Source organism: Astyanax mexicanus, chromosome 18, assembly GCF_023375975.1.
Source record: "Astyanax mexicanus isolate ESR-SI-001 chromosome 18, AstMex3_surface, whole genome shotgun sequence".
Taxonomy (NCBI): domain Eukaryota; kingdom Metazoa; phylum Chordata; class Actinopteri; order Characiformes; family Acestrorhamphidae; genus Astyanax; species Astyanax mexicanus.
In genome coordinates, this window is record NC_064425.1 from 5,168,084 (window position 1) to 5,185,144 (window position 17,061).

Here is a 17,061-nt window from a genome sequence, read left to right on the forward strand (position 1 = left end):
TTGGTTATCCAGTTTGGTGATGACGGTCAACCAGCAACAGGTTTTAAGCCTAACTGGCCTCCAGGGGCCTCTTTGCCTGTGACGCTCGAACCCCGTAAATCGCCGCTTGCGGCTATATTTATTATTATTATTCTTTTTCTCCTGTAAAAACAGTTGTGCAGCCTAAACCGTAAGTCATAGAGAAATGAAACTTGGTAGGTAGATGTAGGATCAGTGCATCTCGGTGGACAACAAAAATGGCACCGATTGGTCAAGTGGTGGCGCTATAAACAAGGAAATTCATTTTTCACAATTTTCTCAATAACTCAAAAACCATAAGACCTACATTCAAAATTCTTTGTTTGATGGATTCCTTGGGTCAATACCTACAACTTTCCAATTTGGACCATGCACTTCCGTCTATATAGATTTTTTGCTAATTTGCATAATATGCAAAACATACTTTTGCGAACTAGTCCTAGGAATTTTGATCAATCCTGGCATGTTTGGTATCAAAACACTCGTGAGAGCATGGCCTTCAATATTCATTAAGAAAAAGTTGAAATTTGTAAACAATATGGCCACCATATGCAAATTAGTCCTTCCGGATATATGCCCCATTCACTTCAATTGTTAAATTTGGAACACTGTTTCTCAGCAACCGTGCAACCTAGCAAGCTGAAACTTTGCATGCAGAATCTGTCATACAGCCTCTAAAGGATGTTCAAAGGGCAACTTAATCAATCAACATGGCTGAACACCATCAGCCAATCAGCATTCAGCAGACATTTTGGCAGGCTGAATGTTGCCCAATCTGGATGACACTTGGCAGTTATGTTCAGGTGGAGACGCTGTAGTGACCTGCAAATTGCTGAAACAATCCGACCACTGGGGGGCGCTGTTCCAACAAATCGAATACATGTCAATCATACTATACTATTTTGACATCTAAATGTTTGTGCCATATTTAGTACAGTGGCTCTGACAAATTTGTCAATACAACTATGTTTAAAAAGTGCTTTGTTTATTCAGAACTGCTAATTGTTTGAAAATAGCAATATTGATACTAGTCTCTGGATATTTGGCCTATCACCGCCATTTCAGACTTGTTGCACACTGTAGAGTCTCTAGGTTAAGATTCAATAAAAACATTTGTGAAAATTTCACATACAATAGTGTCCAGGCATCAAGCAGTCTGAGCGTCCTTGAAATTTTCAACCTAAATTGCTGTAACTCTGCAGTATTTGCTGTAATCTCACAATGTCAAAGACCTCTGTACAATATCACTCTGATGAAGCGCCATTTAATACAGAACTAGATTTAGAATATATTTGTAATTACATGTCATATCAGAACATGCACTCCTTTGTGCCTCTTCTCAACATTAATAACAGGTGAAAGACTTTTGATAATTTCTCAATGTGACAGAGTGTCTCCAATTGTGTTACACCTTCTTACACATCACCATCCTATGCTCTAGTAGGCACCATTGTGCCAGTTGCTGTTTGATGAAGCGCCATTTAATTCAGAACTAGATTTAGAATAACTTTGTAATTACATGTCATGTCAGACAATGAACTCATTTGTGTTAATGTAAACTTGTTTGGTAAAACATTTCAGCTTGTTTTGCAAAGGTCAAAAGGTCAATCTGAACACCACTTTGTAAACATTCTGGTTGAAACCACCTGATCAATACCAATAACATGTAGACACATTTTGACTAGATCTAACTCACTTGATGAATATCCTACAAACTTCACTAGATTGACATTACAATTACAATTTACAATTTAAGCACTGATCACGTTGAAAGGCTTCTGCTCAACATTAATAACAGGTGAAAATTTTTTAATAATCTCTAAATGTGACAGGGCATCTCCAATCATATTAGCCCTTTTTACACATCACCATTCAGTTCTCTAGTATGCACCATTGTGCCAGTTGGTGCTTGAACCCGATGATTGCCGCTTGCGGCTATATTTTTACTTTACATTTTTACCCATTATCATAATTCCCAGCTGGCCAGAGCTTTAATATATTTATAGTCGTAAATTTTAAATGAATAAAAATATAATAAAATGTGCAAAGAGAGTAACATTAATAGATAGTTTTTATACAATAAAAAAAAAATGTGATTGCTTTCTTTGAGTTTTTATATTGCTATTATAAAAGTAATTTAAAATTATCGGCTATCAATAATTTTATTGAAGCTTCAGTTCAGACCATGTTTACACCTAGTCAACTCAAGTCTGATTACTAGGATGAAATACAGAATAAAAATCCGTTTGTTATGCATTTTGTGCATTTTTTTCAATTTATGAAGATAAAGACGAGAACTTTGGCAGTCTGTGCTGAAAATAAACGCTGCACTTTTCTACTGCATGAGCAGGAGCTTAACTTGTATTGGGAGGAATTTGGGTTTTTCAATGTGTCTTAAAAAGACAGATGAGCTTACATTAAGATAACACAACTCAAAAGACTCTCAACCACCAGATGTAAGCATGAAGTGCTGTAAGATTTCGTGGGAAAGCACTGCAACGACTTTGGACTTGATATCTTGATAATAAAACACAGTGGATCAACACCAGCAGATGACAAACCATCACTGATTGGTGGAAACTTCACACTAGACCTCAAGCAGTTTGCACTCTTCCTCCAGACTCTGCTCCCTTGACTTACAAATTAAATGTAAAATTTACTGATGATCAGTGAGGGTTTGGAGAGACATGTCATCTGCTGGTGTTGATCCACTGTGTTTTATTATCAAGTCTAAAGTCTAAAGATAAGGATTTCATTTTTCAGCAGGACTTGGCACAATGCCCACATTGCTAAAAGTACCAATAATATAAATAATATTCTAATTTCCTGAGACGCTGATTTTTGGGTTTTCATTGGCTTAAAGCCATAATCATCAATAATACAAGAAATAAATGATAAAAGTAGGTCACTCTGTGTGTAATACATCTATATAATATATGAGTTACATATAATAAAATAACTTTTAAAATATATTACATTTTTTGGAGATGCACCTGTATTTACTCAACTATTTAAAACCTAAACAAACACAGCAGAAGAATTCATGTAATCTACTGAATAGGAAAGGCTGATGGTCTTGAATTGAATCAGGATCTTTAATTGTGAAAGACCTTGTTTTTAACCACTTATCCATATACTATCCATGAAACTCTCGTACAATAATCAAGAAATGCTTCACTCAGATGTTGCACTATATATATATATATATATACGTATATATATATATATATTAACATAGCATGGCACAGTCAATTAACTGCACTATGCCAGACCAGTTAATTATCTTGAAGTACTAGAAGTACCACTGCTGTACACATGTTGAAAACCACTGGTCTATAAGGTAAATAAGTTGAAAAGCTACAAACAAGGCAATAAATCATCTATTTCTATTCAGTTTGAATTGCGGCAGATAAAAGATTTGCTGGTTTATCTGTGTATATAAGTCACGTATTTCACCCCAGACTCTAACATACAGTGTAGCACTAATCAGAACCAGTCAATCGAAAATTTCTCCAGCCCTCGATTACCAGGCACAGGTGCTGGGAGGTGGAACAGAATGAAATTGCAGGCTGGATGGAGGAGACCCCCGAGGACTGAGCTGCAAACCTTAGCATTACAGCCTCCATATAAAGGTTCCACAGCCCCAATCTACAAACATGCTCTATACATCGAGCTGAGGGAATATATGTGATCTGCAGCCCCCACACACATCACAGCGGTGAGCCCGGAGGAGCCATGGCCTCAATTAGATGGCCAGAGTCTCATTATCATGGCCACTCTCGCCGATCTCACCTGCAGTAAATCAGCACTGTCCTCGCCCACGTCTGGCAAAATGACACCGGGCCACCTTTGAAATCCGTCACCCTCGTGAGGTGAGCGCAGCAGGAAGCAGCGAGGAAGGGGACTGTCCGACAGTTCTATACTTGTGAAAGTCACAAACTGTGAAGAGAGCTGTAGGACACGCTCAACCACACACACACACACACACACACACACACAGAGACGCTGGTTTCGTGGCACATCAAATTCTGGCATTTTGTCTCGGGACACGTATCTAATAAAGCTACTGTACGCATGCACAGATCAGCTCTTTATCAACAGCACATTTGCCCAGGCTACATCATTACTTTCAGCAAGCTGCAGAGAGATGAAGGGCTTCAGAGTGCAGATGTGGCAGCACCTGTGGATGGGTGTGTGTGTGTGTGCGGGAGTGTGTGCATGTGTGCAAGATAACGACTGTGTTAGATGTGTCTGTGCTTCCTATTGATTAGAGCATGCTAAATAATGTCTCTGTCTCTGGACTTTAGTTTTACGAGGTTTCAGCACCTGCACAAAGCTGGTTATTTGAGGGTAATAACTTGCACTAATTTAGTAATAATTATGTATAAACTAAATTCAGCAATTAAGATTTTATGCAGCAAAGTTTAGGTCGTATTAGAACTGGACAACATATTTATATTTTATTGTATCGTGAGTATAAAAAAGTCCTGTTTAATTACATGATCTGATGCAAATCACACTGCTGATGCATTTATCGTGTTTTTTCGCATTCATAAACACAATAAATACTGTGTATTGTGAAAATGTCTTTAAATATTGTTATATAATATTTGTACCATATCAGAATTATATCTGATATGGTATAACCGATTAAGATAAATAATGTGATATGAATTTTAGTCAAATCATTCAGCCCTACACACTAAGAAAAGTAAGTACAGATTTGTACTTAAAAGAGTACAAAGCTTGTCGCTGGGGCTGTACCTTATATTGAGGTACAAAAAAGTACCTTTCAGTGAAAGTCTTTTTTGTACCCATGGTTTTTGTGCCAGTAAAGATTATAAAGATTATAAACATTATCATCAACTAAATATGGCTCAACAACTTGATAATCCAAAATTGTCGGGCTTTCAAATAAAAAATGTGCAATTAAAATATTTATTGTTTATTAGTACAGTGATACAGAATACTGAATGTACCTTTTGGCTGGTTAAATGGTACAAATTTGTACTTATTGCTGTTAGAAATGACTTTGTACTTCAGAGGAAACAAATCTGACCCTGTAAAGACCAGTATTGTACCATTGAGGGTACAATTATAAAGAATGTACCTTTGAGTACAAAAAAGTACTGATATCGTACCTCTGTTTTTTAGAGTGTAGGTATCATTAGGATTATTCTAGATGTTATCAAATGCATCAGCAGATAATTGCTTAATAGTAAATGTCAGCTTTGGATGGATGTGCAGATTAACATGTTTTATTTTATATTATATTACATATTATATTTTCATTCAGATTCAGATCTTTGAAATGGGAGTCATTTGCTGACTCCCATTTTTTACTGAAAATAGTTTCTAAATTTTAAGAAGGTTAATGCATTTGATATGTTTAGATATCACAGAGGTGAGTTTAGTCCCTCATCATTTTCTCTTCAATTCCTTCCTGAATTATAACACTGATAGTGTCAAACTGGTCTCTTTCTTACAGATAAAATCTGAACCTGTTTCATAAACTCATAAACTGTATGTGCACACATACTTATGTTTTGGAACATTACAGTTTTACTGCATCGCCAGCTTTGATTAATACTCTTTGCGTTTGTAGATAAAAATAGATTAGAAAAGTTTTTGCTATGGTTTTGCTTAGTGGTTACTACTGGTAGATGATTGCTATGGAGTCTCAAGCTGGTCACTATGATATCTCAGGCGGTTGCTATGGTGTTGCTAAGTGGTTGCTCTGGTAGCTGTTAATATGTTGATGGCTGTGTGTTACAAGTGTGTTAGTATTGATGTGACATTTAAAGGGTGCCAAAACGTTTGCACCCTATTCATTCCTGTGAAACATTGTGGAAATTGTGCATCATATCAAAAGGCTGTATGCAGGCCTGAATCATACAGTCTAAACTATATGGAGTTGAATTAGGGGTGTGCCTATCGTATCGTACGTGATAATATCACCAAAAATGTTGAATCTCGTGTACGATATTATACCCTGAAATATCGTGCCATATGACACACCCCTAATTATCGCAACAGAGTACTACTTTTTTGCTGTTTTTAGCAAAATAAAAATTCACACTGTTCTCATTTCTCACTATATATCTACTATAGACAGATTATATAACTTTAATCCTGGATATATGGAGATATTTGGAGTGCACAACTAGTATCATGACATTCTGAATCATTGACTGTTACAAATCTGATAAAATTCTATTTTTTTAATATCTCAGTTAGCCATATCATATTGCATGCAATAATAAAATTCTAAATAATTTTTCTAATTCAGTGTTTTGTCATATCATCAAAAGTATCGTTATCATGAAAATACCATGAAATATCGTGATATTATTTTAGAGCCATATCGCCCACCCCTAGCGTAAATGGAAAAAATAAAGGGCCAATATCCAGCAGATATTTGGATAAGGAAGAAGAGAAAGAAGAAGAAGAATGTAAATTGCAACCATTATGAACTATTTGTAAACCATCTTTGGGTTTGTGAAATGTACTATATAAGTGTAACATTATTATTAGTAGTAGTAGTAGTTGTAGTCTTCTTCTTCTTCTTTTATTTCTTCATCTTCTTCTTCTTATTATTCTACTATTATAAATACAAAATCTAAACATCAGCATGTTTGTTGAACTGGAAAAAACATACAGGAACATATGTAAATATTTTTCTACACTCTGAGATCAAGCATGAATTTCGAGATTTTTATGCGAGACAGCGAGGAGCCGCAGTGGCGTCTAAATCAATGCAGAGAAAAGAGATTTAACCACATGTCACGCTGGTGCTGAAATGGGAGCCTTGCATGTTCAGCTTATTTATTTAAATGCTATTTTAATGACATTCAATTAAAAAAACACTAAAAGCAATAAGGACTTGGGATTACATGAGTGATTACATCTCACGGGAATAAATACGCGTGCAGTTTCCTAAGTTGCTGTTTTGCTGTAGGATTCCTTTTTTGGTTAATTAAAAAGATGCTAATTATTAAACCAGGCTACGCAATTCAACAGGAAAACACGAGCCAGCGATGGAACAGCGAGTCAGAGACAGAGATAGACTCCAGCGGGAAAACAGGAGCAGGCTTAATGAATTGAAACATGGATTTTTTTTCTGGTGTGTAATTTTCTGAGCTGTGCGGGGGGCACGCGTAATTGCTGCTCGTAGCTGAGCAGCAGCCTTTATAATGATCTCTGCTGTGAAGAGCCAGTGATCCGTCCACAATTATAGGCATTGACTACTTGTCGTCAGCCTCTCCCTGTCCCTGTCTGTCTTCACCTACAAAAAAAATAAAAATCTAGGCATGAACCAGTGCTGTCAGTCTCCTGACAGAACAGAAAGAACGAATTCCTCCACCTAATTACATAATGATAATGGTCTGAGCCAGACTAACTGTAGGAAGGAAAACATAGAAAACAGGAGTGAAAGAATTGTGAGAGGACGTTGTGTAAATAGTGTGTTGTGTTTATCCTGAGATTAAGCTGCATTCCTTGCAATAATGTCAAGTGGATTAAGACCGCAGGGCTATTTACAGAAAACAATTAACAATGCTGTGCCTTATCCCGGCACAGTGGACCCACCAAAGCCTTTAGCGATAACGCTAAGCTAAACTGAAATCCATGAATAGGCAATGAGTCAAACCACTGCAGGTATGCAGAAAAGTAATTACCCTTAAGTCTAATACGATTACAGGCCTGTTGAACTTTTAATGATTTAGATACATTACTGCCCATGTGTACAGGGACTCAGGTCAGGCCTGATCTGACTATAGTTAGGTACAGCCTTATTCTTATAAGTGGTAATATATAGATTTCATCACTAACATATATTCTAGGTCATGATAAATTTTTCTGTTTGGATTACAATTTATTGTCAATTTAAGACCATTTTATTCCACTAACCTAATGATGATACAATAGAATAATAAATAAATTACACTTTTTAAAATTTTATTTCTAATTTTTATCCCATTTTCTCCCCAATTTACAAGGCCAATTACCCAACCCACTCATTAGGACTCCCCCTATCACTAGTGATGCCCCAACACCAGGAGGGTGAAGACTAGCACATGCCTCCTCCGATACATGTGAAGTCAGACTCCGCCTCTTTTCCAACTGATGCTGATGCAGCATTGCTGAGTAGCATCACAGCGCTAACGCTCGGAGGAACGTGCAGTGACTCGGTTCTGATACATCAGCTCACAGACGTCTTGTGCTGATCCACATCACCCTCGGGGCTCCGGTAGCCGATGTCAAGCTACATGAACAGGATTCCAACCAGAAATATCCTGATCATAGTGGCAGCATTTAGCCTGCTGGATCACTCAAAGCCCTTAAATTACACTTCTTAAAAGAGCAATTTACTTTTAAATTGTCGCTGTTCAATAAAAAACATGTACCTTTAAAATAGCAACTTTACAGTAGAGAGATAATACCATATTAGCTTCCAATGGAAATCAGTGAAAGACTTTTTGGAGAATGTCGATTGGTCAATGCAACAGGACTTTTTGACACAGTTTAAGGGACAGTTTGTGTGTTTAAAATAGTAATCTGTTAAATGTAAAAATCGACAAAAATAGAGATACTTGTTTTTCATTGGACATTAACGAAATACATCATCAATACATACATCATCAAAAAATAATAGTTACACCCAGAAGGAAAAAAAAACTGGAACACAATAAAAGCAAAAAGACGCATGAATTCTGATTTGACCGTTTACATTCATGTCGCATGTTAATTGATTGGTTACGTATCTGATTTAGGACCACATATGAAAGTGACTCAAATCTGATTAAAATCAGATTTGGCATGTTCACACAGCCATGAAAAAATCTGATCTGAGCCACATTAAGCAAAAAAATCTGATTTAAGTCACTTCAGCCTGGTTATGTGAACGTAGCCTTATTATTTGATGATAAATGTGTCTGAGGATCATTTTTTTATTATACAAAATAAATCAAACATAAATAAAACAAACCCACGCTTTTTTAAACAAAAAAGTCAACATACCATCTCATTCTAGTTAGTATGTTTCTTACTAAAACATAAAAAATAATATTGAGGTCATGAAAATAACAGAGGTCATATCCAAATATTGTATAATAAGTCAATGACGTAATTATTATAACTTATATATTCACCTCTCTTAGTAACGTCTGTGTCAGAAAGGAGTTTATTCACAGAAGATGAAAATATAAACTTTGATAAAGCTACGCTAAACGGGAATACTGGAAGGGATGATTAACAACATAGAGGATTGTTCCAATCCCATGTCAGAGAATAAAGTGGAATTGTCGGGTCAAACTGAACTGCTGCTGCCTGCCTACATTTGTTCAACCCTGACCCAAATATGAGCCGGAGTGCTGTTTTTTACAGGGGGGGGGACGTGTTCTTTCCACCAGGCCTTCAGAAGACCAAGCATTTTCACTGCTTTATATTCATCATATTTTTATAAATCATTTTATATAAATCATATGAGATATACACCAGAACTAAAGCCGCCTTTTATGAAGGTATTTTCTTTTGTATCTTATCTCTGAACTTCAGCCCAGTGTTATTCACCGCTGATTCTCCTCTGTTACCTGGGGGTGTAGCAGTGTTTTATCTCAGTCAAATAAGCCATGGCCTCTTGATCCAACCCAAATACCAAGGAATCAGCAGTTGCTGATTTCCCAGCAAGAACCTCCTGAAATTACCTCCTAAAAACACTGCAATGACTTTCAAATATCTACACATACAGTGGCTCAGGCCTGACGTTGCCAGTCTGCCTGCCATGAACTCTGCTGCACACACTAAAGACTCCAACTCCCTGCGTTCTAACTCGCCGAGCTTCTAATTACACACACCTGGTCCGGTTAGTATAAATACTCCTTGTAACCTTAACCTTTACCTTGTACTGTTTGTTTATCGTTGCCGACCCTTTATTTTGTTATTTAGACTTCTCTTTTTGCCTAGCCTTTCTACATATTTTGGATATCCCATTTATGACCCTTTTTGCCTGCTCTCACGCTGTTTTGATTCTGACTCTGAACACCTCTTTAAGTCTAATCCCTTTATTAATAAACTGTGTGTTTGGTATCCATACACCAATACCAGTACAACTACATTAGCCAATTAGAGCTTCTTCAAGCAGCTGATTATAACTCTGAAAACTTCAATATATAGTAGGGGTGTGTCATATCATATCGTACGCGATAATATTGCCAACATTTTGGAATATCGTGAACAATATTAAACCCTGAAATATGGTGCCATATCACCCACCCCTAATTATCACATCAGGGTACTACTTTTTTGCTGTTTTTAGCAAAAGAAAAATTCACACTGTTCTCATTTCCCATTATATATCTACTAGAGACAGATTATATCTGTCCAGTATCATTAATTTTACTGCAGCACTGGATATATGGAGATATTTGGAGTTGATTATTAGTATTGTGCAATAGTGTATTCTTGGAAAAAAAAAATCAGTGTTTTGTCATATCGTCAAGAGTATCGTTATGGCAAAAATACCATGAAATATCGTGATATTATTTTAGAGCCATATAGCCCACCCCTAATATATAGACATGACACATGTCATATAGACAGGACTAATATCATGTCCTATCACTTTTTCCATGTCCCTTGGTAGCTAAAGAGTTATGAATATGGGACCACTTACATTGAATGTGAATGTGATTTTGCATGGACAATTTTAGCCAGATTACCACCCAGTGTACTGTCTACTGTGGGTGGAAATGTCTTCTATGATGTATCCCTGGTACACAACATTGTAGATCGAGGAATGTTCAGAACTTCAGAAACTGAACATCCCATCCATCTGGCCCTAGGGCTGCAACGATTAATCAGCGGAATTTTACTTATCAACGCATTGTTAATGTGTAATAAAGCGAGTGATAAGAGCACATGCAAGAAAAAATGTGCAAACGAGGAAGACACACTCCTATTAGAAAAAAGAGCATATACAGGGGTTGGACAATGAAACTGAAACACCTGGTTTCAGACCACAATAATTTATTGTGGTGACGGACAGTTCTGGTGGAAACAGGAGAGTTTAGGTGCACATTGAATTCTGCGTGATTTGATCAGCCGTGGTTTTATGTTTTTTGCATACAATCCGGGTTAGCACCCGAACATCCCTTTCAGACAGCTTCCTCTTACAGCGTCCACAGTTAATCCTGTTGGATGTGGTTGGTCTTTCTTGGTGGTATGCTGACATTACCCTGGATACCGTGGCTCTTGATACATCAAAAAGACAGCAGTGTTACTGAGGCACACAAAGCAGCAGAAAACTACAAATGAACGGCAAAGTCTTTTCAGGCAGTTTCAGCAGTATTGATGGTGCACTGTTCAACTGTGCAGACACTTGCACAAATATGAGCTTCATATAAACTGTAGATGGAAAGAGTATAGCTTTTTCTTCCTTTTGTTATTTTAAAATCGTAAAAAAAATTCACTTTTTACACAGGATCACAGGCTTTTTTACACTAAAAGTTGAAAAAGTCTATTGCTAAAATAAAAGTACAGAACATCTTAGAACAGAGAAATTTTCGGATTAAACATTTCCCAGCAATCACAAAGCAGACATTACACTCCAACCTGATCCTCAGTGGTGATGTGTTCTCTGGATAATGTGAGGTTGGTTAATACACCCTATGATTTGGGCTCAAGCTCAGCCTACATCAGCATAAACACCTACACACAGCTCAACCTGCATGAGCTGGAGCGCCTAGTCCCATGCTGCTGACCAGAACTGTTTCTGACATCATCTGTGTGTCATACGGTTGATTAGATGTAGGAAAGGTGACGCATGGCGCGAGTGTGTGTGTGTGAAAAGGTTGAATTGAGGTGGCATTCTGCTTACTATTCCTGCTGACTCGGGTCACTTAAACAACAGATTTGTAAACTAGACATGTCACGCCAGTCAGTGAATTCCCTCTCTATCCACGCTGCCCCAGACAGCATTGTACCAGCAATCAAACTCCCGGCAACGAAAGACGCTCAGCATCAGCAGTCTGATATGAGTAACATGCAGAATAATTCTTTATAACAGAAACAAAACAAGGTGGCATTCAGAATCCAATAAATGTGACGTCAGTCAGTGCCGCTCTACTGAACCACACAATTGCCAGTAACAGCTCAGAGCGTGTAAGTGTAAATTCAACAGCTGTGTCGGGAAATCACCAGTAATGAGTGAAGTATTGAATATTTGTTACAGATGAACAGCAGTGGACATAGGAATTGGGGGTACTGGGGGGGGGGGGGGGGGGGGGGTGTTTAATACCTTTCCAGTCTCTGATTTAATAATGATTTACTATTTGACTGAAAAAACTGAAAAGAAAAAACAGAAAAAAATGTTTTGTCTAGGTATTATTATTAGAGATTCATTAAAAAAGTTCCACAAAAGTCAACAAACAGGCTGCCCTCCCAAATACTTCATGTTTTTTAGAGTTTTTTTTTTTTCATTAATTCTGCCACATTTTCTTCACTGAATATATTACGTAGCATTTGTGTTTTTCTGACGTGATTTTCATAGAAAAGGCAATAATAAAACAACAACTAATAATAGTATACAGCTTTGGGAAAAAATAGGATACTGCTTCAGTTTCTGAATCAGTTTCTCTGATTTTGCTATTTTATAGGTATTTGTTTAAGTAAAATGAACATTGTTGTTTTATTCTATAAACTACAGACAACATTTTCCAACATTTCTCCCAAATTCCAAATAAGAATATTGTAATTTAGAGCATTTATTTGTAGAAAATGAGATATGGCTGAAATAACAAAAAAGATGCAGAGCTTTCAGACCTCAAATAATGCAAAGAAAACACGTTCATATTTATAAAGTTTTAAGAGTTCAGAAATCAATATTTGGTGGAACAACCCTGGTTTTAAATCACAGTTTTCATACATCTTGGCATGTTTATAGAAGAGCTAGTAAACTAGATTTAATACCCGGCGAGGAGCTACTGAAAATGAGGGGTATATATACTAACAGGACCAGGTGAAGGCAATCAGAAGCTTGGAGAGTTTGAACGGTGTCCGGAAAGTTCAGAGCAGGCAGACTAACAACGCCAGAACTGACAATACTGATCAAATCATTGTCTTTCAGTCTTAAGATGTATTGTACTGTGATTTTAATCACATTTGTGCTGCATGTCTGTAATGGAATACACAGTTGATTTTAATATGCTTATTAAAGAAAATGTATCATGATATTATAAAATATCCTCTTGTAGCCCAGCTCTAGTCAGTCATACTTTAAATTACATGGAACATGATGCTAGTGGATTTTTCTATTCCTGGAAAACTGAAAGCCAAATATTTCCATGACATTTACATCCTTCATGAGTTCACACACAAAAAAAAATCACACACAACTCTATATACTGCTTAAAATTTTACCATCCTCAACTCCCTAAAGCACCTTCCAGCAAGCCTGGAGGACAATAAACACTACTTCAGCATGCCTTCCCTCCCTTAGATAATGCTGTAAGAGACTGCTGCAGTTATATGTTAGGTGAGGTTAAAGGATGGGTTTATGCTACTGAATGATATTTATGTGTCAAAGATAATGCAAAAAAGCCAGCTCTGTTTCAGTCACATACAGTAAAGAATAATATTTCCAGTGACCGGCAGGTTTTCTGCATGATCCTGCACATACAGATCAGTCATAGAAATGTCCCCTATTATAATTCATCATTTAAATGCAATCCTCCCATTCCACTGTGACCTTTTCCCTCTTTCCGAATCAAAGCATCCATTTAAATAACTTCATTATGCTTTTATTTAAAAAAAAACTATTTCTTGCCTTCAGCACCTATTATACACAGTATTAATCCAGGAGACTGGACTCTCAGAAGCATCCGACTGTCTAACTGGCTGCTGCACGTGAATCCATCCACTGCAGGTTAGTATGGCCAGGTAGGGCAAAAGGGGAGATCCCCACCAGAAACAGGGAAACATCCCATAATCCCTGGTTTGGGATCTCCCCCTGAAAATACCACATATAACACATCTCATTCTCTCGTCTTTCAACACTCGAAGCCCAAAGGAAATGCTGCGGCACAACCGCCACCAGTTTAATCTCGTCAGTCGGGGCTGTGAGTGAATTTGTACCTTGTCCTTGCATGTAAAAATGCCAAGGCAATTCGTGGGATTATAGCCTCCTTTGACTTCAGCCGTGCTAGAGATTAATCTGAACAATGCTCACACTTGCACTAGAAATCGTCTAGACCCGATTCTCTCTTTCTCTCTCTATGGATTTTCTCCTTCTTCCTTTCCTTTTGGTTTGATAAAAAAAATGTGTTTTAAATTGTGTGCAATATACAGCTCAATTAGAGAAATAAAAATTAGAGACCAGGTAATGATTATGTTTTCCTTGATTTTACCAAATGAAAAAAACTCTGGAATATAATCAAGAGGAAGATAGATGATCACAAACCATCAAACCAAACTGAACTGCTTGAATTTTTGCACCAGGAGTAAAGCAGCATAAAGTTATCCAAAAGCAGTGTGTAAGACTGGTGGAGGAAAACATGCCAAGATGCATGAAAACTGTGATTAAAACCCGGGTTATTCCACAAAATATTGATTTCTGAACTCTTAAAACTTTATGGATATTAATTTGTTTTCTTTGCATTATATGAGGTTTGAAAGTTCTGCATCTTTTTTGATATTTCAGCCATTTCTCATTTTTTACAAATAAATGCTGTAAATGACAATAATTTATTTGGAAGAAATGTTGTCTGTAGTTTATAGAATAAAACAACAATGTTCATTTTAATCAAACATAAACCTATAAATAGCAAAATCAGAGAAACTGATTCAGAAACGGAAGTGTTTGTACCCTCACTGTTTATTATAGAGCACTTTGTAGTTCTGTATTTATAGATTGTAGTCCTGTTTATCTGTTTTCTGCATACTTCATTATATTTATTTAACACTGCTCATAAAATACCAAGCAAGCCCCCACATGCAGGACCTACAGAGAACTATTATTATTACTGTTATTTGGGTGATGGGTAATTCTCAGCACTGCTGGTGAATGGTGGTGGTTTATGGGGTGTTAGAGTGTGTGTTGTGCTGGTACAGTGAGTGGATCAGATACAGCAGTGCTGCTGGAGTTTTTAAACACTGTGTTCACTAACTGTACACTCAATTCACTTACTGTACACTCAATTAGACACTCGATTAGACACAGTTTTCAGTGTTGTGTCATCCAGGAATGACTCTGAGGTGTTTAAAAACTATGATTCCCTCTTTCACCATGTCAGTGCGTCTGTAGTGATGAGATTTAGCATACACACCTCCCAATATATAATAGATGCTCTGTGGTGATTATGTGGGGTTCTGAGCATTAAAAGGCAATGAAGAATCAGCAGGCAAAGGAGGCTAACAAAGTAGGATATTCCAATATATCCATTCAAGATAGTTTGCAGATAAACATATATGTCAGTCTGTGATTATAGAACTACAGAAGGCTTTAATATGAACAGTGGAGCTGAAAAAATGGACATGGGGTGTAAAAAAATTCCTGTGTAACGATCGCTTCACCTCTGCTAGCTTACATTCAATAAAAGCACACTACTAATGTCTGTATTTCTGAACTGAGAATTTTAGCTTACAGTGCATTTGAAGAGAAAGTTATAAAAGTCTGTAAATCCAATAAAAGTAATTTCCTCCAGAGTGTTAGCTCCTTGTAGTGTTAGCTCTGCTAAGCTTATTAAGAATACACAAATAGGCTAGTGTCACTAGACAGCAAAGACTCAAGCAGGTGTGCTTTAAATCTATGCTAAACAGATGCAGAGCTTTCGAACCTTAAATATTGCAAAGAAAACAAGTTCATTAAGAGTTCAGAAATCAATATTTGGTGGAATATCCCTTGTTTTTAATCACAGTTTTTTTATGCATCTTGGCATCATGTTCTCTTCCTCCACCAGTCTTACACACTGCTTTTGAATAACTTTATGCTGCTTTACTTTATGCTGCAAAAATTCAAGCAGTTCAGCTTGGTTTGATGGATTGTGATCATCCATCTTCGCCTTGATTATATTCCAGAGGTTTTCAATTAGGTAAAATAAAAGAAACTCATAATTTTTAAGTGGTCTCTTATATTTTTCAGAGCTGTATCTAACAGTAGGTATATAAGAGCATGAGGACTTTTCATTGAGAGGAAATCCTGCAGATGAATGAGAACAGTTCAGAACTGGAGAAACATTTTATAGTGTTATAGTTGATACTGGAAAGTTTATTTATTTTTAACACTGCTCATTAAATATTGCTTAACTTTACACCGCAACCGCCCACAACCACCAGCACAGTCCAGCACAGTAGAGTAAAACTGACAGTGATAAACAGAGCTGAACTGAGCTTCTGAAGAGAGTTTATCTGCAGGTTCTTACCTGGCAGAGCCCACAGCAGAGAGAGAGACAGCAGCGCTCCGAGTCTCCAGGGCTTCACCCTCTCCATGTCCCCTCATCCACAGACAGCGGCTGGGACAATTCATCCAGAGCAGGAGGTGGAGGGTCTCAGCGCTGCTCCTCGCGGAGGGTTCGCGCGGTCTCGTGTCTTAAACGCGGTTTGAAACGCGGACAGTCTCCGTTACTCAGCCCGGAGCTCAGAAACACAGCAGCCGCTTCAGCTACTCCTCTCATACATCTTCCTCCAGCACTTCACTTCATTCACCACGAGCCTTCTTCTCTCAGCGCGCGACACTCCGCTCCATCTTTCACTGAGTCTCTCTCTCTCTCTCGCGCGCGCGGGGTGGAGAAAGGCCACGCCCCCCTCTCGAGCGCACAGGTAAACTCCCACTGAGCCTCAGAGAGAATTATTTATTTATTTATTTATTTATTTATTTACTTATTTATTTATTTGCATATTTTTCATACAAATTATCTAAAATATATATATTTTTTTAAAAGATCATTTTTTTTAGGTAGTAAAGAGTTGGTATACAGTGAATAGCCCTATTCGACTAATGTTCTAATACATATTATAGCAAGAACTCCTCAATTAAGTAAAGAAAAAAAT

At 37.2% G+C, this 17,061-nt stretch overlaps 1 protein-coding gene across 2 annotated transcripts in view; it reads right to left on the minus strand.

Annotated features, from left to right (window-relative positions):
• esamb (endothelial cell adhesion molecule b) overlaps positions 1-16,776 on the minus strand; it is an 81,799-nt gene extending 65,023 nt beyond the window's left edge. For both annotated transcript variants that reach the window (XM_007260551.4, XM_007260550.4), the window contains exon 1: positions 16,434-16,776. In XM_007260551.4, the coding sequence (XP_007260613.3) occupies positions 16,434-16,500 (67 nt within the window). In that variant the 5' untranslated portion in view covers positions 16,501-16,776. The remainder of the gene's footprint in view (positions 1-16,433) is intronic.
• Positions 16,777-17,061: the final 285 nt, after the last annotated feature.